At 45.1% G+C, this 23,332-nt stretch overlaps 1 protein-coding gene across 4 annotated transcripts in view; it reads left to right on the forward strand.

Moving 5' to 3' along the window:
- Positions 1 to 16,531: 16,531 nt before the first annotated feature.
- Positions 16,532 to 23,332, forward strand: part of Lrp4 (LDL receptor related protein 4) — a 52,342-nt gene continuing 45,541 nt past the window's right edge. For 3 of the 4 annotated variants that reach the window (XR_012909676.1, XM_075961372.1, XM_075961371.1), the window contains exon 1: positions 16,573 to 16,767. Coding sequence is in view for 3 of the 4 variants with exons in the window: in XM_075961372.1 (XP_075817487.1) it covers positions 16,716 to 16,767 (52 nt within the window). In the remaining variant the exon portion in view is untranslated. Of the gene's footprint in view, positions 16,768 to 23,332 lie in introns of all 4 variants that reach the window. The other variant, XM_075961370.1, reaches the window with a different exon arrangement.

Consider the following 23,332-nt stretch of genomic DNA (forward strand, 5'->3'; position numbering starts at 1 on the left):
TTCCTACAGTTCCATTTCTTCTATTAAAGTCCCAATGATCCTTATGGTTTTGGTTTGTTTTTGTTTTTTAGAAGATGGCTTTTTTAAAAGATTTATTTATTTGTGTATTTTATGTATATGAGTGCACTATTTGCATGTGTGCCTGCATGGCAGAAGAGGGCATCAGAGAGAAGAGGGCACCAGATCTCATTACAGATGGTTGTGAGTCACCATGTGTTGCTAGAAATTGAACTTAAGGCCTCTGGAAGAGCAGTCAGTGTTCTTAAGAACTGAGCCATCTTTCTTGCCCTTTCTCATTTGTTTGTTTGAGACAAGGTTCTCTGTGTAGCCCTGGATATCCTGGAACTAGCTCTTGTAGACCAGGCTGGCCTTGAACTCACAGAGATCCACCTGCCTCTGACTCCGGAGTGCTGGGATTAAAGGTGTGTGCCACCACCACCTAACAATCCTATGCTTAAAGCTAGTCTCCACTGTGAGTGTTCCAAACAGTATAGTGGTGAAGTAACTTAGACAGTGCAGGAGGCTACTAGTCTAGAGCCTCAAATATTGGGGGTTTCTTAGAAATAATATTAGCTCTTTCTGGTGGTGGAATTACTGACTGTATTTTCTTCCCTTATATTTTTTCTATAGTCCTCAAATTATCTTCCTATTTTGAACTGAAAGCACACAATGGCAAGCGTGATGACCTTTCAGAGAGTACTATCTAAGGAGCAGCCACTGCTTTTTGGATTTCTATTTGGTCACAGATTACATTACAGATTTTGGCAGCACTTACATGCTGGATGAGATTTTTCAGTGAAACAAGCACAATAGTCTTGAGAGCAGAAATGAGAGCGGGAGCAGCAGCTCAGCAGCTTGTGCACTGCTCTCGCTCAGGACCTGATTTCAGTTGCCAGCACCCAGATCAGGAGGCTCACAACTTCCTACAACTCCAGGTGATTCAGCACCCTCTTCTGGACTCCACAGACATCTGCACTCATGTATATAAGCACACATACATGTAATTAAAAATAAAATAAATATATTAATTTTTTTAAAGAATAAATGAGTTTTATATGTATGTAATACGTATGTATTATATGTATAAGTGGTGGTATGTATTTTTGTGATCCTGATGAATGTTAGTGGAAAAAAGTATCAGCCCTCAATTTAAATGGACTTTCTGATTCCTATATTATTACAACATATTTCTAAAAATTTACCCAAATAAATAATCGCTTAGACCACTGTTTTTCAACCTTCCTAATGCTGTGACCCTTTAATACAGTTCTTTTTGTGTGGTGATCCTCAACCATAAAAGTATTTTCATTGCTACTTCATAGCTAATTTTGCTATGGTTAATGTAAATACCTGTGTTTTCTGATGGTCTTAAACGAACCCTATAAAAGAGTCATTAGACTTTCAAAGGAGTTGTGACCCACAGGTTGAGAACCACTGACTTAGACAGCTGAGTCGACAAAAAGATAACTTTACACTCCTGAGAAGTGCAAGTGATAGGGCTAGGGGGAAGCAGCTCAGTAAGAGTGATAGGGCTAGGGGGAAACAGCTCAGTAAGAGCTATTGCTGAGAAAGCATAGGACCTGAGTTCAGAGCCTTATGTAAAAAAAAAAAAAAAGTAAGTGGGGAGGGTGGCAGTGGTGGCGCACGCCTTTAATCCCAGCACTGCAGAGGAAGAGGCAGGTGGATCTCTGTGAGTTCAAGGGCAGGCTGGACACAGAGTGAGTTCCAGGACAGTCAGGGCTGAAACAGAGAAACCCTGTTTCAGAAAAGGAAGAAAGAAAGAAAGAAAGAAAGAAAGAAAGAAAGAAAGAAAGAAAGAAAGAAAGAAAGAAAGAAGAAAGGAAGGAAGAAAAAAAGAAAAGAAAAGAAAGGGGGCATTGCTATACATGCAATCTCAGCACTAGGTAGGTAGAGGTGATCACTGGGGCTTACTGACCACTAACAGAGATGAAAAACACTTAGTTTTTTAAGCTCCAGGTTCAGTGACAGATTATGTCAAGGAAACAAGGTAAAGAGCAATAGAGGAGGATGCTTGATGTCCTCCTCTGGCCTCCATAAACAGTTGTACTTTCACATGCAACACACACAGAGAAGAAGCTACTGTTTGGAGCACGCACAAAACAAACCAGATTCAGAAGGCGCTGTACAGGCTACCTGGGAAGAAAGGGCATCAATGGTCTTATCCAGGAGTGAACCCTGAAAGCTACAACACCAACCAGACAAGAGGTGCCCATTGCTGTAAAAGTAGCAGGAAGATTATGGGAATAGCTAAGCACTCACTGTCTGGATTTGAGGCCTATTCCACAGGAGGGAAGGAAGGAATTCACATCTCATACAATGGCTTAGGAGGTCATAAACCTAGGAGCTGATTCTGCTGCTGTTATGCTAAATGAACATGTTGCCAAGCTGCTGTCTAAAGAGGGAGCAGAGAGATTGTAAGCCAGAGGAGAATGAAGTGAAATAAGGCTGTCTAGACAGGACATGGCTGCTGCGCCCACCAACTCTCTGCAGCTATGGTTCCCAGCTCAAGGCCTATCAGCAAACATTCCAGAAAACAACACTAATGAGACTTAGTGGGGTACGAAAATACATAATAAAAGAAGCCGTGGGCTGGAGAGATGGCTCAGCGGTTAAGAACACTGACTGTTCTTCCAGAGGTCCTGAGTTCAATTCCCAGCAACCACATGGTGACTCACAACCATCTGTAATGAGGTCTGGTGCCCTCTTCTGGGGTGCAGGTATGCACACAGGCAGAACACTGTATACATAATAAATAAATAAATAAATAAAATTAAAAAAAAAAGAAGCCGTGAGGGTTGAAAGAAGGCATACAGGGGACGTCTGAGGAGAGAATATAACATACAAGAGATCAAGATTCATTGTATACATGTACAAAAACATAAAGCGGCAAACAATAGAAATGGTCTTTCCTGTGGAGTAGAGTGGAGACACCAAGCTCAAAAGAAGGGAGAAGGGCAAGCCAACAGCTAACATTAAATTAAACGGAGAAAAACTCAAAGCCATCCCACTAAAACCAGGAACACGACAAGGATGTCCACTCTTTCCATACCTCTTCAATATAGTGCTTGAAGTTCTAGCAATAGCAATAAGACAACATAAGGAGATCAAGGGGATTCGTATTGGAAAGGAAGAAGTTAAGCTTTCGTTATTTGCAGATGATATGATAGTATACATAAGTGACCCCAAAAATTCTACCAAAGAACTCCTACAGCTGATAAACACCTTTAGTAATGTGGCAGGATACAAGATCAACTCCAAAAAATCAGTTGCCTTCCTCTACACTAAGGATAAGGAAGCAGAGAGGGAAATCAGAGAAGCATCACCTTTCACGATAGCCACAAATAGCATAAAATATCTTGGGGTAACTCTAACCAAGGAAGTGAAAGATCTATTTGACAAGAACTATAAGTCTTTGAGGAAAGAAATTGAAGAAGACACCAGAAAATGGAAGGACCTCCCTTGCTCTTGGATTGGGAGGATCAACATAGTAAAAATGGCAATTCTACCAAAAGCAATCTATAGATTCAATGCAATCCCCATCAAAATCCCATCTAAATTCTTCACAGATCTGGAGAAGACAATAATCAACTTTATATGGAAAAACAAAAATCCCAGGATAGCCAAAACAATCTTATACAATAAAGGATTGTCTGGAGGCATTACCATCCCTGACTTCAAACTCTATTACAGAGCTACAGTATTAAAAACAGCTTGGTATTGGCATAAAAACAGAGAAGTCGACCAATGGAATCGAATAGAAGACCTGACTTTAACCTACAAACCTATGAACACCTGATTTTCGATAAAGGAGCTAAAAGTATACAATGGAAAAAAGAGAGCATCTTCAACAAATTGTGCTGGCAAAACTGGATGTCAATCTGTAGAAGAATGAAAATAGATCCATATCTATCACCATGCACAAAACTCAAGTCCAAATGGATTAAAGACCTCAATATCAGTCCGAACACACTGAACCTGATAGAAGAGAAAGTGGGAAGTACTCTACAACACATGGGCACAGGAGACCACTTCCTACGTATAACCCCAGCAGCACAGACACTAAGGGCATCATTGAATAAATGGGACCTCCTGAGACTGAGAAGCTTCTGTAAAGCAAAGGACACTGTCACTAAGACAAAAAGGCAACCCACTTACTGGGAGAAGATTTTCACCAATCCCGCAACTGACAAAGGTCTGATCTCCAAAATATATAAAGAAATCAAGAAACTAGACCGTAAAAGGCTAATCAACCCAATTATAAAATGGGGCACTGAGCTGAACAGAGAATTCTCAACAGAAGAACTTCAAATGGCCAAAAGACACTTAAGGTCATGCTCAACTTCCTTAGCGATCAGGGAAATGCAAATCAAGACAACTTTATGATACCATCTTACACCAGTCAGAATGGCTAAAATCAAAAACACCAATGATAGCCTTTGCTGGAGAGGTTGTGGAGAAAGGGGTACACTCATCCATTGCTGGTGGGAATGCAAACTTGTGCAACCACTCTGGAAAGCAGTGTGGCAGTTTCTCAGGAAATTCGGGATCAACCTACCCCTGGACCCAGCAATACCACTCTTGGGAATATACCCAAGAGAGGCCCTATCATACAACAAAAGTATATGTTCAACTATGTTCATAGCAGCATTGTTTGTAATAGCCAGAACCTGGAAACAATCTAGATGCCCTTCAATGGAAGAATGGATGAAGAAAGTATGGAATATATACATATTAGAGTATTACTCAGCAGTAAAAAACAAGGACTTCTTGAATTTTGCATGCAAATGGATGGAAATAGAAAACACTATCCTGAGTGAGGTAAGCCAGACCCAAAAAGAGGAACATGGGATGTACTCACTCATATTTGGTTTCTAGCCATAAATAAAGGACATTGAGCCTATAATTCACCATCCTAGAGAAGCTAAATAAGAAGGAGAACCCAAAGAAAAACATATAGGCATCCTCCTGAATATTAATCTTCATCAGGCAATGAAAGGAGACAGAGACAGAGACCCACATTGGAGCACCGGACAGAAATCTCAAGGTCCAAATCAGGAGCAGAAGGAGAGGGAGCAGGAGCAAGGAACTCAGGACCGCGAGGGGTGCACCCACACACTGAGACAATGGGGATGTTCTATCGGGAACTCACCAAGGCCAGCTGGCCCGGGTCTGAAAAAGCAGGGGATAAATCCGGACTAGCTGAACATAGCGGAAATGAGGAATACTGAGAACTCAAGAACAATCGCAGTGGGTTTTTGATCCTACTGCACTTACTGCCTTTGGGGGAGCCTAGGCAGTTTGGATGCTCACCTTACTAGACCTGGATAGAGGTGGGCGGTCCTTGGGCTTCCCACAGGTCAGGGAACCCTGATTGCTCTTCGAGCAGATGAGGGAGGGAGACTTGATTGGGGAAGGGGGAGGGAAATGGGAGGCGGTTGCGGGGAGGAGGCAGAAATCCTTAATAAATAAATAAATAAATAAATAAAAGAAGGGAGAAGAATCCATGCCCCCACAGGCGGATTTGTCAGCTTACTATATGTGATTTCTGATTGCATAAAGAGAAAATTAATAGACATATGTGGTTCTGTAAATGACCTAGGAATGTACTGATAAGGAGGAAATGTGAAGACTACAAAAAGGAAATATGGTTTTTAACATAGGGAATCAGCAAGGAGAGAAGAAACGCAAGTTGGGTTATTGTGCTACAAAACAGGTTCAAGAAACCAAGAAGCGCTCTTTATTAACTCATCAGGCAGAAAGATTCTAACGGCAAAACAGCCACTAAGAAAGCAGGTCATGAATCCTGCTGAACAACTGGGCTCTCCTTAAAAGACAGTGTGCACAGAGCACAGTGGAGCTAAGCATGATGCCACTGTCTGAGATGAACATGTTTGCAATAAAAATGCTGCCTAACTTTGAATTGTCACACAAGTCAACAGACCAGAGCTCTGGGGAAGTTTCAAATGAAAATAAATATTCAAGCCAGGAGCAATGGCACGTACCTTTAATATCAGCAATCAAAAAAGCAGAGGCAGGCAGATCTCTGTGAGTTTGAGGCCAGCCTGAGCTACATAGTGAGACTGTCTCAAAACAAACAAACAAAAAAAAAGAGAAAGAAATGTTCTTAATCTCTTGGATATTTAAGAATCAATAATGTGGGGCTTGAGAGATGGCTCAGTGGTTAAGAGCACTGGCTGCTCTTCCAGAGGTCCCAGGTTCAAGACCCAGCATCTTACTGGTCTGTAAATCCAGTTCCAGGGGATACGGCACTCTCATACAAACATAAAAGGAATCACTAATATTTTATAAGGAAGTAGTTAAAAGGACATTGTTTAAATTGAACTGGAACTTGTTATGCCAAATCTGTGAAGTCTCCCAAAAGCCAACAAGGAGACTGAGTCCTGTATGTAAAAGCAAAGAGCCTTTATTTTATGCAAGTTTGCAAACATGGTCTCTCTGCATGTCCAATGTATTGGAATAAACGGAGAGTCCTGAGCTCAGTTAGAGTTGGGTTTTTATAGTAGTAAAGGTGGGGGTGAAGGGTTTCTGAGGTTCAGGACCCTTGATTGGCTGACACTTGTCTAGGGGTCCTGGTGAATGTGTCCTGGCAGGTGGTTCTATCTACAGTGGTTGGAACATTAGGCATTTCCTTTGGATGGTTGATTCTTGGGTGGTGCTCAGATGATCTCAGTTTATGGTCCTTCCTGCAACCAGATATTGTTTCAGGGTAAACTTTTAACAGGCATTGATTGTATACTTGAATTCTGGCAGACACTACTCACAGACCTGGATGTTTTAGAGATAAATGAAGACAGGTGTGGCCTTTAAAGAACAGACATTCTGGCTGAAGACTTTAAAGAATAATGACAGCAATAATAACTTTAAAAAGGTCAGGTGGCAGCCAGGCTGTGGTGACGCATGCCTTCAATCCCAGCACTTGGGAGGCAGAGGCAGACGGATCTCTGTGAGTTTGAGGTCATCCTGGACTACAAGAGCTAGTTCCAGGACAGCTAGGGCTGTTACATAGAGAAACCCTGCTTTGGAAAAAAACAAAAAGCAAAAGTAAGGTAGCATGTACCTGTAATTCCAGCTCTGGATCTGAGGCTAAGACAATCTGAGTTCAAGGCCAGCCTGGGCTACACGATGAAGCCCTGTCTAGAAGGCAGAGAAAGAAAAAAAAAGGAGAATCTGAAATTCCTTCCCCTTTCAAGCAATTTGGCAATATAACTAATCAATTTTGTTTTGCAGGCTTTGAAAATACAGGAACAAGCTGGGCAGTGGTGGTGCATGCCTTTAATCCCAGCACTCGGGAGGCAGAGGCAGGTGGATCTCTGTGAGTTCAAGGCCAGCCTGGTCTACAAGAGCTAGTTCCAGGGAAGGCTCCAAAGCTACAGAGAAACCCTGTCTCGAAAGTCAAAAAAAAAAAAAAAAAGAGTTAGCCAAGAAGAAGCTAGAGCTAATGGGCCAAGCAGTGATTTAATTAATACAGTTTCTGTGTGATTATTTTGGGTCTGAGCTGCCGAGCAGCTGGGACCACACAAGAAGACTCCTTACAACAATTTAGAAGCAAGCCTGAGGCCAGAATAACCCTTGAGACCAAGAGTTCAAAACCAGCCTGGGAAACAGTGAAATTCCAACTCTAATTAATAATAAAATTAAAAATGGAAAACGTCAAAACCCAACCATGGATCTGAGGATATCGTTGATAGAGTTCTTTGCCTAATACGTTCAATGCCTTGGGCTCAATTCTCAGCACTTCACAAAACAACCAGTGCGACAGAAGGGTGTACGCCTGTCTATGCAATGCTGTACTGTTGAGGCAGGAGGATCAGAAGCAACAACAGAAGCAACACTGTATGTAGACACATTAAGAGACTTAGTTTGGTAAAAGGAGAAAGCATTCTAAATCATAATAAAGCAATGTTGAGCATGAACTGAAGGTTTCCAGTTTTTGAATCTTCAGACAAAAATCTGAAATCTCTGTGTTGATTTTTCCCCCTCCAGCTGGCCTTTGCCTTGTCACGAAAAGCTACTGCTCTAGAATTCAAACATGTCCCTGCCCATGCTTTAAAAATGTTGAGTCCACCAAGATGGCTCAGTGGATAAAACATGCTTGCTGCCAAATCTGGCGTTCTGAGGACAATCCCTGGAACCTGTAGAATGGAAGGAGAGAGCCGAGTACCAAAAGTTACCCTCTGACCGCCACATGTGCACCATGGCAAAACACACACACTAAATGGAAATAAATCTTAAGTGCTGCTCACTGACTATTACTAGGTTGAAAAACACCTCAATGTGCAGACATAAAGATCCCCCAAAGTCTGTACCAATCTTATTTTATAGCCATTTTGCTGGTCACTATTTGCTGCATATTTAATAAACTACCCACACTTTCCCATCCAATACTCCCCCATCCATGTTTTCTGGTTGTTAGCTACACCTTCTATTAAATCTAGGCTAAACGTCACTACTGCCAGGTTGCTAGAGGTCATTACCACGTGATATGAACCTGTATTTCAGTGCTGAATGTGTTCTCTAATTATTTGTACCTCTCCTTATAGACTGAACTAAGGCCAGCAAACATATTTTATTTATTATTAAAACTGTCTGCTGCCCAGAAAGACAAACCAGATATTCAAGATGAAAATGAATTAAACTTGAAATTTGTAAATGTAAGACAAATTTAGTTCAAAAATTTTGCTTGCACCAGGCAGTGGTGGCGCCCGCCTTTAATCCCAGCACTGAGGAGGCAAGGCAGGTTGATCTATGTGAGTTTGAAGTCAGCCTGGTCTACAGAGCAAGTTCCTGGACACCCAGGGCTACACGTAGAAACCCTGTCTCAAAAAACAAAAATAAGAGCAAACCTTGTCTTGCTTAGTGGTAAAGCATTGTTAGCATGCACAAGGCCGTCAGTTCTATTCCCAGCCCCCAAATACATACACATGTATGGAGGAAGAGACAGAGAAACACATGAAGACTTACAGAGAGACAGAGACAGACAGACACAGGAGAGATAGTCAGGCATAGTGGGTATCCATGCAATCCCAACACTCAGGAAGGGAAAGCAGAAGGATCAAGGGTTCAAGGTCATCCTGGAGCCACAGTGAGTCCAAGGCCAGTGTGAGCTGTATGAGACCTCATCTCATAAAAACAAAAAACAACAACCTACAGACACCTGTGTATGGGGTGTGTATGTATATGTACATACATATAACATACTTAGTAAATTTAAGAAATTTGTCTAAAAGGATGAATACACAAGCAACCTCAAGATCATTGAGGTAAGTCCATGGACAGTAGACTCATGTAAACTTAAAGGGAAGCTAGAACGTTGTGTTATGGTCCTCTAGTTTGGAGGAGGACCCTGGAAGGCAACTCCACTTTCTGTGGTACACATTAGCAGAACAAAAACCTAGACTATAACTCTTCTGATTTTATGAGAATCTTTTCCCTTCCTTCCTTCCTTCCTTCCTTCCTTCCTTCCTTCTTCCTTCTTTCCTTTCATTGAAACAGGGTCTCACCACGTAACTCTGCCTGGCCTGGAACTTATGTAGATCAGGCTGGCCTTGAACTCACAGAGATCTGCCTGCCATCCCCACGTCTTCCAACTTGTGCTGGAATTAAAAGTCACTATGTCTGGACAGAAATATTTTCTTAAAATTATTTAGATTAGCCTATTAAGATTTTTATGGGGGCGCTGGAGAGATGGCTCAGTGGTTAAGAGCATTGACTGCTCTTCCAGAGGACGTGGGTTCAATTCCCAGCACCCACATGGCAGCTAACAACTGTCTGTAACTGCAAGATCTGACACCTTCACACAGACTGATACACATAAAATAAAATTAAAAATTAAAAAATAGATTTTCACAGAGGAATAAAATTTTAGATGTCAGTTAAAGAAGACCTGTTGTTAACCTACTACCTAATTCCTCTCTTTACTTGGGAAAGTGTTCTTCCTCATTGTGTAGAATCAGAGGTATGAAAAAATAAAAGGGTAACTGACATAGTCCCAGCCTTTGGCAGGGTTCAAGCAAGAGGATTACAAGTTCTAGGCCAATCTGGGCTATTTAGCAAAACTCTCTTTCAACTTCCCATTGTGTGTGTGTGTGTGTGTGTGTGCGTGTGCGTGTGTTTGAAAATAAATTTCAAAAATAAGAATTTGGAGCTGGAGAGATGCTAGGAACTAAGAGCAAGAGGTGATCTTCCAGAGGACCTGAGTTTGAGTCCAAGTACCCATATACCCATATGGCTGCTCACAACCATCTGTAACTCCAGTTCCAGAAATCTGCCCCGTCTTCCCATCTCCCCCACACTGCATGGATGTGTCACACAGACATTCATGCAGGTAAAGCACCAACACACATTTTAAATTAAAAAAAGGAGACTTTCACTTTATATTTTGCAAGAACTTTCTAAATGTTCATTAAACAAACAAGTAAAAATATGTAGTGGATATTTAATTCAGGAACAATTTTTAGCAGTAGCTGATTAAGATCTCAGCTTTGGTTTTCCTAGCTACAAAAGACTATCGATCATTCTTTGTACTTGACAGCCACTTTGGATTCCTTATGGCTTTGTTATGCCATCTCTCCCATCTGGATTGCAGCTCACCGTCAGCTCCCTTCTTTCCCCAGCAGAGACAGCTCCCTCCTCACTGTCCAGCTACCTTGCGCTCAAGGATTGCCTTCTCTCTTTTCCTAGCCTTGTGCTCATACTTCCACCACAAGATCCCTGATTTCAAGTCTGCCTCTCCGTCGCTAAAGTTAGGAGCCCTATCTTACTCATCTCTGCCTTTTCCCATACTTGGCAGACCGTCTGGTTTTCATTCATTTAACCAGAAAGTGTTCAGGCATATGTGGCAGGCACAGTTTTAAAGGTATCAGAGAATAAAATAAATAAGATCCCACATCACTGAAGCTTAGTATTCAGTGCCTTGGAAGGAAACAATAAGCATGAAACAACAAATGAGCCTTATTTCAAAAGATGGTAGGTGCTGCAGAACTAGGGTGGTGTGTGAGTTAAGAACACAACAGTGGCAACATGGGGCATCTCTGCGGTTGTGATGCCAAAGTAAGACCAGCAAGAGAAGACACAGCATTTGGAGCGAAGACACAGCACACGTGAAGTTTCTAAGACAGCAATGATGGCCTGCTTCGGAGCTGAAGGAAAGGCGCTGCGTCCAGAACAGAGTGGGGGAAAGGACTAAGACAGGCACAGCTGGGCTCGTGAAGAACCTCAAGAGCATGTGAAAAGCAAGGATCTTAGGACATGGCATGATTAGGGTTATCTTTTTAAAGAAATGACTATGGCTGCTTCACAGAACACAAATTCTAAAAGACCACACGTGAAAACAAAGACCATTTACAGGGATTTTGATTTGTATTTGCTATTAAACAAGTGCTTGCTTATGGTCTAGTTACCACCATTCTTCGTTTATCTTTGCTGCTGCAATAAGCAAGCTGTTTTCTGCAAAGGCCCTGTTTATCTGTGTGAGGTGTGTGAATATCAGGCTCGCAGGAGATAAAAATGTTCTGCAAAGCCCCACCTTTCAGGGTGTGCCCCAAGTTAGGCCAGGGCATAAAATCAGCCATATGCCCCAGGTCCTGGCTCAAGTTTCACTGCTGAGCTAGGGGGAAAAAATGTGGGCACTGGAATCAGTGCCAGAAGCACAGAAGTTGAAATTGGACATGGTGGCACATGCCTGTAATCCCAGCACTGTTGGGAGGTGGAAGCAGGAGGATTAGGAGTTTAAAGTCATCTTTGGTTCCATGATGACTTCAACTAGCAGGGGCTACATGAGACCCCAGTACCCCCAAACAAACTAAGCAACAGGTGGAGGATTGCAGAAGTACTGTCCTCTGAGAAGTCCACAGCTCCCAGAGTGTAGCAGTTGCTTCTGTCTAGTTCACTTTCTGATGCTGAAACAAAACTCTAACCAAAACCTATTTGGGGATAAAAGAGTTTCTTTGGCTTTCGGGGTACAGTCAGTCGTTGAGGGAAGCGAAAGCAGGAACTGGAGGCAGATGCTGAAGCAGAGAGCACAGAAGAATAGAACACTGGCTAATTCAGTTTGCTTTCTCATATAACTCAGAACCACCTGTCCAGGGGGGCACAGCTCATAGAGGCTGAGCCCTCCTCCTCCTCGGTCATTAGGTTACGAAAAAGAGGTTTTCTCTTCCGATGTGACTCCAGTTTGTGTCAAATTGATAAAATACTAACCAACCTCGCCCAACCTTGATAAAATCTTGGTCATACTGTTTATGATGCTCCTCAAATTTTTTCCGAAGGTGTTTTTATTTTATGTATAGGAGTGTTTTTCCTGCATGTATGTCTGTGCATCGAGTGTATGCCCAGGGTACACAAGAGCCAGAGGGCATTGGATCCCCTAGGACTGAAGCTGTAGATGGCCACAAGCTGCAGTGTAGGTGCTAGGAACTGAACCTAAGCCTAAGCCCTTCAGAAGAACAGCCAGTGTTCTTAACCGCTGAGCCATTTCTGAAGCCTGTGAGAACTCTTTCATAAAGGCTATGGGTTCTTCCCTGGTTCAAGGCCTTTGCATATACTGTTCCCTCTGCCCTGGTAGACCATCCCAGCTACTCTTAGTCTGATGACTTTTCTTTTTTTTCCCTTTTTCTCTTTGTTGTTGTGATCTAACCCAGTGTCCCGTGTGTGGGAGACAAGTGCTCTGCACTGAGCTACGTACTCAGCTGTCTGAGAACTCTTAAGTGTCAATACTTCTAATGGGCCTTCCTTAAACTTCCAGTCTAAGCTAGGTCTCCCCTCTCATAGAGCCCCACATTTTCCTTTGATCCCTTTATTATCTAACTTTAAGTTCATTTATAAGATCATTCTTTTATTGCAAATGTACAGCCCTTTGGGGCCATTAAATTACAAATTCCAGAAATCCTAATGTATTTGTTCACAACTGTTTGCACAGTACCTGGCGTAAATGATTTTTAATGGATCACTAAATGAATGGCTACTAGAAATGGGCTTATGTACAGAGTTATAGGCCCAGGCTCTTAGATCTTTTAATTGTGTCTTTCTTGCTTTCTCTTGTAATTATTTTTTCTTTATCTTTCTGTTCTTTTTTGTTGTTATTGTTATTGTTGTTTTGTTTGCTTGTGTTTTGAGTCAAGGGCTCTTTTTTCCCTTTTTGTATCTTTCTGCTTTTTTTTGGGACAGGATTTTACACTGTAATGCAGGCTGGCCTAGGAATTCACTATGGAACACAGATCAGCCATGAGTTTACTTCAGCCCTCTTGGATCAGCTTCCCAAGTGCTAAAATTACAAGCGTAAGCCAGTGCCCTTGGAGAATTTTAAGGACTTTCCCCCTCCATTTGGATTGCTTTTAACAAGTTAGTGAGCTCGCAAAGATGACGGGGCTCATTTGAACACTGCTATTCTCAATTTTTAAAAGTAGTTTCTCTGTGCTGGAAAGATAGCTCAGTGGTTAAGCGCACTGGCTGCCTTTCCAGAGAACCCAGGTTCAATTTCCAGCAACGACATGGCAACTCACAACTGTCTGTAACTGCAGTTCCAGAGGATCCTACATCCTCACAAAGACAAAACACGATCAGACATTTTTTTTTCTTTTTTTGGTTTTTCAAGACAGGGTTTTTATGTAGTTTTGGAGCTTGCCCTGGAACTAGCTCTTGTAGAGCAGGCTGGCCTCGAACTCACAGAGATCCGCCTGCCTCTGCCTCCCAAGTGCTGGGATTAAAGGCATGCGCCGGCACTGACTGGCTTTCAGACATTTTTTTAAAAAAATGGAATAAAGTAGTTTCTCAAGCTCAGCATTACTTACTAGTTGGACTGGTAATTCGTTCACGTTGGAGAGTGTCCTGTTTATTATAGGATCTCACCAGCAACTTGGCTTCACCTAACCCAACCCACCACATATCAATGGTGCCCACTTTAAAAATTGCCAGCAGATACTACCCCAAGCCTGAAAAGTCTCTCCTGATCAAATGTCTTAAAATGCGAAGTACCAGGCCTTTATCACTTTTAGAAGAATTGTACTTAGAAATTAAACTGCAGAACAATGCCCGGGTTACAGGAATCCTACTGCCACAACTGGATCAAAATCGTGCCCGTTTCTGGCTTGTTTCTGTAGTACCCCCTGTATTTCCTTTGAAAAGGTCATTAGTGATGGTGGGATGAAAAGCAATGTTGTGATCTTAGAAATTCAGCTCGTTGGATTGTCCTAGAAGGATGAGGGAAAGGGGGTGGTGTTTCTGAGGAAACCAAGGCCTCGGAGACCCCTCGGGAATTGGCAGTTCCCTACAAATGTTGTATGTGCTTGTCCCACAGGACTGTAAAAGGAAGACAAACAGCTCATTCTGGCATGCTTTTCAGGGTCTCTCACTCCAAACAAGAAAGTCTGAGAGGCCTGGTAAAAATAAATACGGCTTACTCCCTCTGGCATAAGAACAGTTTCTGACAGCTAAGACTTAACTCACTCTAAGGAGTGACCCAGGCAGGAACTGCATGAAGTTAGCTTTTACCCATTGATTGTCCCAGTGACTCACAGCGGCCAAGAATGGTGCTGTGCTGAAGCATGCTGCAGGACTTGGGATGCTCGTTGAAAATGCAGTCTCTCTCAGTGAGTGAGACAGCCAGTCCCCCACTTCATGGCCAATCCCAGAAAAACAACACAAATCTTTCCTCTGGAAAGGGACCTGTCCTTTGCATCAGAGTGGAAACTGTTTATAAGTTCTTAATCTCCTGACATTAAAAGTATGGGGAATGTCTGTTCTGGATTCTTTTGGGACAAATGTATTCGTTATACCACATGTCCCTAGTGGCCATTTGGAACAAAGTATCGTCTCCAAAATCACAAGGTCTTTCTCATGGTGTTTAAACAGCGAGTCTTCCTAGGCAGCGTGTTTTGAAATCCTGAGACAACCAAGAACTTAGGAAGGTAGGGGCAGGCTGAGGAATCGCCTCACCCTTCACTTTTCTCTCCTTTCACATTGGGCTCAAGTGACTGGTGACAGCAAGCCCGACAAACCCACCTTCTTTCCCACAGAAACCTTATCTGATTCTACTGCCATCTTCAGTCTCCAAGAAGAATTACACAGCCAAAATTATCTAGACATTAGTTACCATGGTGATGCTAAATTCAACTAAATTGCATCTAGGCAAAAATTTCAGGGGTGGGTGGTGTGAGACACAGCATAAAGTACGGACTAAGAAAGAGTTAATATCACATTTTTCTGTTATTGTAGCTTTCACTAAGTATGCTTAATGTTAGCTTTGGTCAAAGACAGCAATTTAAAGTGAAAGCCTTGGAAAATAGAAAACAAGCAAGAATAAAATGTCAACCTATTCATTTGGAGAAAATGCCTAATATCCACTTTGCACTATACCAAATTACTTCCCTCTCAGCTAAATCCAGGCTAAGATGATTGAAAATCAGATGACGCTGGCTTATCAATTTGGAGAGAAAGTGATATCTCAGGCCCTAAGAAAGTTGGAGGTGTAGGCATAAAGCAACAAAACAACTTGGGAACATGAGAGGCGGCAAAACTAACTACTGGTATACATGGGGGAGAGGGCTAGGCCACAGTGATAACATCGGGAATAGTTTACAAATTTATTTAGTAATCCAAACGTTTCATATTGCTGGAAGGCCCTCCAGACGGAAGCTGAAGGAAGGCGGAGGTCTTGCAGGGGGTGCATCTCCTAGCACGGATTTATTTCCTTACCCCACCCCCTCCCCTTCCTGGCCAGGATCAGAAAGTCAAAGATGGTGAAGAGGCTAACAATCGCTGATTTACAGACAGTGAGGAGGAACTGAGTGTGTCTGGGCCAAATCTGGACGTCTGAACTGGGGCGACAGGACCCAGACAACCTCACCTCAGGAAACGAGTAAATGAAAGGGGGAGGTCGCCGAATTATTTAGCCCTAGAACAACATTGCCTAGACCGGGGGAGGGGCTGGGGTGCAAGAAGAAAAACTTCAGAAAAGGAATTCTGACAGTGAGAACGCTAGTTAAGATGTAGCAGGGCAGGGCCCCTGATGCCCCTTGCTTTATGTCAATAAAGGTCGAGAGAATTAAGCACTCAGAAGCCTTGCATATTTTGAGACGTTACAATAAAGTCTGGAGTTTGGGCTGGTAGGGGGCCGGGGTCAAGCCCAGGCAACTTGATTCAGCACGGGTGCTCCTCCCTGGTGTAGAACTAGAATGAACCCGGGCAGAGAGTTGCCACTAGGATAATTTTCTTTTTAAGCTGGGGACATTTGAGTAGCAGTAATGGGGACAGATAAGGGGCCCTCTCCGGAAGGCTAGGAATGTTGGGGCGGCTTGAGTAGGAGCCAGGGCTAGTGAAGGAGGCACTAGCGGGTGGGGTCCGGGAACCGGGGGGCGAGGGCAGAGGGCGGGAAGGGGCAGGGCCTGAGTCGGGGGCGGGACCAGGCGCGGCGGTGGTGGCGGGGGCAGAGGCGCGGGGGGCGGGGCGGTCGGGCTCGGGACACCCCCTCCGGGTCCCCTGGCTGGGCGGCTTCGGCTTCGGCAGCACTGGAGAAGGCAGCGGCCGGGAGGGCGACTTGCAGGGCGAGCCGGCCGCGCTGGACCCGGGACGTTTTCCACCCCGGGGGGACCCTCAGCTTATTCTCTCAGCCCGGGCTTCCCGTTGGAGCCCGCGGGACCCCCGGGCCGGCAGGGAGCTCCGGCGGCGGCCGCAGCACCATGAGGCGGTGGTGGGGCGCGCTGCTGCTTGGCGCCCTGCTCTGCACACACGGTAAGCTGCGTCGGCGCGACCGGGCCACCGCGAAAGTTTGTCCCTGAGTCTGGCCCTGCAGGACTCGCCCTCCGGGAGCGGAACGGCGCAGGCTGGGGCCTGAGATCCCAACTCTCAAGCAGTAACCCTGGCAGAGCACGCGGAGGAAAGCAAGCTTGAGGAGCTCCGGCAGCTCTTCAAGCACGAGAGGGGACAGTGGTGGAGGGACTCGTCCCCGCTGTGGTCTGGGCCGAGTGACTTACGATCCGAGACGCTCGCTCGGCTTCCTTCGTTGCTCTTTAAAGAGCTAGGTGCTGGTTCCCTTTCAGGTTAAGGCAGGGTTTCCTTGTCCCTGGTGCGTGCGAATGAATGTGTGCAAAGAAAGGGAGGCGGGGAGGATGGTCGCTAAACCCATAAATTGTAAATAGTCCTCCTTCCAGCGTCTGTGGGATCCCGGGTGGATTGCAGAGAGGGGCCCAGCAGAATCTGAGTTATTTGAGCATCCAGGATTCATGGACTTGAGGAGCGGTTCCTCGGACTCCATACCAGGTTATCTATCTCCTAGGGTCTTTGGTCATATTTGCTTGCAGCATCTCCCCTAAGTGGAGTTTTGGGTTCCCTCTCCTAGCTGCGGCCAATCAGCTTCCTGCCCCGGATCCTTCCCAAGGGAGGGGTGGGGAACAGCAATGGAAAAGAGGTTGGGGAGGAAATTTGGGAAGAAACTACTGGAAGGCTCCGGCAGATCCGTCCTGGCCTGGGTAGAGGGCGGGGTGGGGGGCGCGTTCTTAGGGAACTTCCAAAGGCAGCTTCCTGGCCCATGCAATGGGGCCTTGGCCTCGGGGAACGGCAGCGGCACTGCTGCTTCATCTGCTCTTTATTAATAACGTGTTCGGTGCCCGGACGCAACTGTTGTGTCTACTTAGGACTCCAGTGGAATCTGCCTCTCTGCAGCCGCTTGGGAACATAGGGTGCACCCTGTGATTTAGCAGCTGCCTCTGAGTTTGTGCCCAAAGATCAAAGATCGATCTTGGAACTCCAACCATATTCACCCGCCGTCTTTTCCACGTGGGGGAGATCCAGTTCTTTCGATTTTCTCGGCTGCTGGACGAGGGGGTGGGGTTCAGTAAGAGCGGTCTGCATACCCTGGCGGTGCCCGGGTTCTTTCTTTCACTTGGAGGAGCTCGTGTGGAAAGTGCAGATTTCGGAACTTGCCTGGCAGGGTGTGGAGCTGTCTGGGCACTTGTTTTAAAGATTGTTTTAGCTCCCGAATCCAAAACAGAGTTTTGGTGTCTGTTATTTAAACTACGCGTGGGTTTTCAATGGCTTTTTCCATGTGGTGTCTAGCGCCGACGGAGTTTTTTCTCTCTGAAGAGTGGTAGCCTGGCCGACCCACGTTCCTCTTCACGGCTCGCTCTCCCCCTCCCGGACTCTCTCCTCGAAGGTTATTTGTAGCCTCTTCGGCGTGTTGGGACAGCAGCCCTACTGGGGTAGGAATGTAACTGTTCTTCCCACCACATGGGCCCCTTAAAGGGACAGCTATGCTTTTGGGGGGTTTCCCCCTTTGGGCTGCAAGGGAAGGGGATGGAACTTTCCTCCCGGCCCCCTGGAGGAAGTTTTGAAAAAGATCAAGGGGAAATAGCTAGGCACTAGGAAAAGGGGGGTAGCGTGGGGGCTAAAACGGATACCAACAAAGCCAAAGAGGAGATTGTTGCCTTCTGCCCCAGGGAAGGGGGAGCTGGGAGGTTCCGGACTGAGTTTGGCCAAGAGGAATCCACTGCTCCGGAGCTGCTGTCACAGCTGCGAACTTTACATCTGCCTGGAGGATGGGGGGTGAGAACGGGGCAGAGAATCGGAGACTCTTAAAGCTTTACAGAAAAAGCATTAGAGGGTTCTTGGTGGCTTGTTTAGGTTCATTTTTAAATGAAAAAGTTTAATAGAAACTTCTAAGTTGAGAGACTTCCTGTGCACACGGAGTAGGCAGAGGTAGAAAAAATGGCACTTTGCAGGGCCTAACACTGAGCAGGACTTGGAGACCCGTAGAAAACAGATTCGTGAGTCTGCAACCGTCACCCCACCCCTAAATCCCACTAGGATCCCTAGCAATAAGTCCAGGCCCGCTAAAGAGGTGCTTCTGAAAAGCTTTGCTTACGTAGACAACCTCAGCTAGAAGTGAATTCAACACCAGACTGAAATGCTTATTTATATTCTATTAGTCCTTGGGGGTGGAGGGTTTCTAGAGCCTCTCTGTTTGGTATTGGCATAGATCACAATCCATTCTTCAAAATTTAGAAGGATGTGGCTGGAGAGACGGCTCAGTGGTTAAGAGCACTGGACGCTCTTCCGGAGGAGCTGGGTTTCATCCCCACCACCTACTTGGCAGCTCAAGACTGTTCTGTAACTTCAGTTCCAGGGAATCTGACACCCTCTTCTGGCCTCTTTGAGTACTTCACACATGTGGTGCACAGACATATATGCAAGGCAAAACCCTACCCACACACATAAAAATAAAAAGGAGGAAGAATTAGGCATGGTGACTTATCTCTAATTCTAGCAACTGGGAGACTTAGGCAAGAGGATTGAAGCAAGGGTGAGGCCAGTCTGGGCTACATAGTTTGAGGTCATCCCAGACTACGGAACAAGACCCTTTTCTCATAGTACAAAAAGCCTATACATGGTAGGTAGAAGCAAGAGAATTAGCAGTTCAAGGTCATCCTCAGCCACCTTGTGAGTTCAAGGCTAGCTTGGGGCTTCTTGAGACTCTGTCTCAAAAACTAAAGCTAAACAGCAAATGCTCTTGTTTTTAAATTTTAAGATTTTTGGAAGGAAACTTAATGGCTAGTAATAGCCATGGGTATTTTCATACTATGAATTATGAGTGGAGTGTGCAAACCACCTTGGAAGTCTTCTCTCGGTAAGTGAACCCTGGCAGTTCTGCCCAGGAGTGCTTAGGTAGATTTCAGAAAAGTCTCTGAGGATGAGTTCTGGATAATCTAGCCTGTGGTTTTTGTCATGACCATGGTTGTCATGGCACTTGAGTGACCTTGCCCTTGATCTCTTAGACTCATGCAAGATGCTTGGCTTGTCACTGATTCTGGATTTCCTCTTCTGTCCCCTGTTGAATATCAGATGACATCTTTGCAACTGGCACCTGGTATTAAGAACAACAGGTGCAAGGGAGCTAAGTCAGGCCATGTCTGACACAAGCACGCTGTGCGTGCTCATCCTCTGGACCAGCAGAGAACACAGGAGGTCACAGAGGACAGGATGCTCTGCCGCTCTTTACATAAGCTCTCTACAGACTAACTGCTAGTCTTGGCCCCTAGGTGAAGATGATGGGATACTGCTGCTTTTTAAAGAGATAACCAATATGGGGCTGGGGGTGATCTTGAATGAGAACAGAATGATTTCGGAGACTAAAAATGTATCTTGTCTTATTACTGGACATACCTCAAATTTATAGGCAAGTTCTGTGTCTTTGGTCAGCTGGGTCTGTTAGCCTGTTGCTAGCCACTATCTCTACATCCTTTGTATAGTGTATAGTGTAGCCATGTTTTGTCACAGATGCCGGGACATGGGACATGTGAGTTCTAGGCTGTATCCTGGTGGCCATCTTCTCTCCAACAGTGAATGTCTTTCTCTCCTTAGCCTGATGAGAGTCAGTATCCCGAGAAAGACTCAGTGCTGAGGTTTAGTTGGTGGAATCTGAGTGTGGCTCTAAAAATAGCACTGACGACTACCTACACTTGTTGCCCTCCTGAAGCCCAGAGCTAGTGTGGTCAGGCTCACTCTCAGTGCACTCAGGAGCTGTTCGGGCTGAGCATTCCACGTAGGCATCTGGTCATCCATTCAGTGAACATGCGCGTCAGAGTCTGATCACGACATACCTCACTCAGCATTTGAGAAAGCACAGACGGGCAGGTTTGACACCTGGCTTTGATACTTTTTGGTGAATCTATGCAAAAACACTGGCTCTTCTTGAACTTTGGGGCTCTTATCTGCAAATAAAGTTAGAGTGGGAGACAGTAGTAGTAATATCTTTTCACCCATGAAAATTTCATGCTGTAAAAATTAAGAGATGAGAGAATGTTCCAATTATCCAGCCCGGAGCCTGACAACTGCTATGCAGCTATAGGCCTAGATAAATGCCAACTGTTTGTTAGTAAGATTACTTAAATGGATCAGAGATGGTTCTGGGATTTGGAATGTGGGATCCAGATAAGTTACATTGCAGTGTCTCATATGATAAAGGAGACTTGGTCCTTCATTCATTTCAGTTGGTTTCCCCCAACCGCCCTCTTTTTTTTTTCTCTATGAAACAACTTGTTCTTTCATTTTCCTTCTTGAAAACCTAGTGAAACCAAAGCGTCATTCCCTTCTTCCTCACTTCCAGAAAAGAGCTTTATTACCGGGCTCCTGCTCTCGAGAGAGAGGAACTCCTTCGGGAACATCCCAATCAGGGGTCAGAAGTAAGCCCTACAACTTCTCACCCTAAGATTGCTGTGACCCAGGGTGAGAGGGGTTGCCCGAGATCTCTTGTAGTTGGTACAGTTTGGAATTCCAACCTGTCCCTCGCACTGGCCTGAGGAAGGAGTCAGGCCCCAGAACTCTTAGAGGTAGTCATTGCCCCAGTTCTGGGGCTGGGCTGTTGGGAGCATGCTTTCTTCCCGGCCAGTCTTCAGTCAGGAGTCCTGGCAGTGTGTAAGAAACTGATGTGCGTGCGTCTACAGCCCCAGACTCACCCCCAACCCTCAGCTTCTCCACCACAAAGTTTGATCCCTGTTGTCTCTTTGTTTCTTCCTTTTAAGTTGGTGCCGGGGTTGTGATGTTTCTGGGACTGCAGAAAGTTGTAACCCAGAGCAGCCAGCAAGAAAAGCTGATTCTTTTAGCTTCTTGGACTTGTAGTTTCTGTTGTGCCTTTCATTTAGCAAGAAGCAAAGATCCCAGGTGCCCTTGGGCACCACTTCTTCTGCCCATCCGTGCAGACTTCATTCTTTCAGTGCACTTAGGCACCCATTTGGGTCCTGCGATTGAGCTGATGGTCTCTCAACTATTTCTGACACCTGCTTCCCACCATTCAGGTGAGATTGAGGAGGGAGGGGTGCTTCCTGAGGCCCAGCTGGAGAAAGCCTGGCTAGGACTCACAGCAAGCCCTGACTTGGCTTATGGGAGCTCCCGCTCACCTCTGTGCAGAGCTAAGGATCAGAGCTTCCAGCCAGGCTGGAAACAAAAGACTGGGGCAAACCTCCCGTCTGGCTGATAGGCAGCCACACAAAGGTGCTGCTACATAATTTATCACCGGAGATTTTCTGCAGTCAGGGAGCTCCAGGCTCAAGGCAGTGCCTTTTGGGGGACTGGGAGGGATCATCTCCCAATTTCTGGGTGTAAGGCCAGGCAGGTATAAAATAAGGTATTAAGAGAGACACCTGATTAGCACGTGGAGTAAAGCACCTTCTGAGGTTGTCAGTGTCTCCCGGGATCACCGCTCAGTGCCTCCACTTCCTGTCAGACCTGCAGAGGGCAGGCCCTGGGGTGGGGGAGTGGGGGTTGGGGGTGATGTATGTTCCCTTCCCATGGCCCCAGCCTTTGGAACGCAGCTGCTACCATCTTGTGGACATGGGTGAAGATAAGAGAAATCTGTTGGTTTGACTGCAGCATTTTAGAAACAAATGGAGATGCCGGGCTTAGCCAAAATAGGGAGGGAAGAGGCTCTCTTCATTCTGTTTTCCCACTCCAGGTAGTTTAAGCAAGAAGTTTCTCCTTGAGGTTCAGAGAAACAGAAAAGTGAAAGACTTTAAATCGGTGGTTCTCAGCCTTCCTAAAGCTGCAACTCTTTAATACAGTTCCTCAACCCCAACCATAGGATTATTTTAGTTGCTAATTCATAACTGTAACTTTGCTACTGTTATGAACTGTAATGTAAATATCTGGTACTTCCAATGGTCTTAGACGACCCCAGTGAAAGGGTTGTTTGAGTTCCCCAAGAAGTTGAGACCCCCAAGTTGAGAACCACTGTTTTCAATGGTTCTTTTCAAAAGGGAGCTTCTACTTTTCTCTCCTGACTATTTTTGTGCTACAAACTGGGTCACATGGTCTAAGAAATACAAATGTACTCTATGTGGTTCGTTTTGAGCACTGTGCCGCGTTGCTGATGTTCTTAGGAGGGAGGTGTTGCTACGAACTAGTAGGTTTTTTGTAATCCGATAATAGGTTTCTGAAAAGTTTCGGCACCCTAATAAGCCTCTCCACTGACACAGTATCCAAATCAGATCAAATCAAACCGATTTAGAAAAGGTTCAGGTTTAATGGATACAACACCCTTGGTTAGTTTTCCAGCTGCCCAGAGAGGAGATGGGAAAGGAAGACTAGAAGATCGCCTGTCTCTGAGGGGGGGCAGTTTAAATACCCTATGGGAATGGTCTGGAGAGAGATGGGGGAGGAGCTTAGGGTGGAACTTCCAGCAGAACATCCCAGACTCTTTGAGTATATGGATGCCAGGGGTTGGGGTGAGGCTTCCCCAGAACAGTTCCTCTGCCCATGCAGTAAGGCAGATCAAGTCCAATTGAAAAAGCAAAAGAACAGATAGATA

The sequence above is a fragment of the Microtus pennsylvanicus genome, chromosome 2 (genome assembly GCF_037038515.1).
Source record: "Microtus pennsylvanicus isolate mMicPen1 chromosome 2, mMicPen1.hap1, whole genome shotgun sequence".
NCBI lineage: Eukaryota > Metazoa > Chordata > Mammalia > Rodentia > Cricetidae > Microtus > Microtus pennsylvanicus.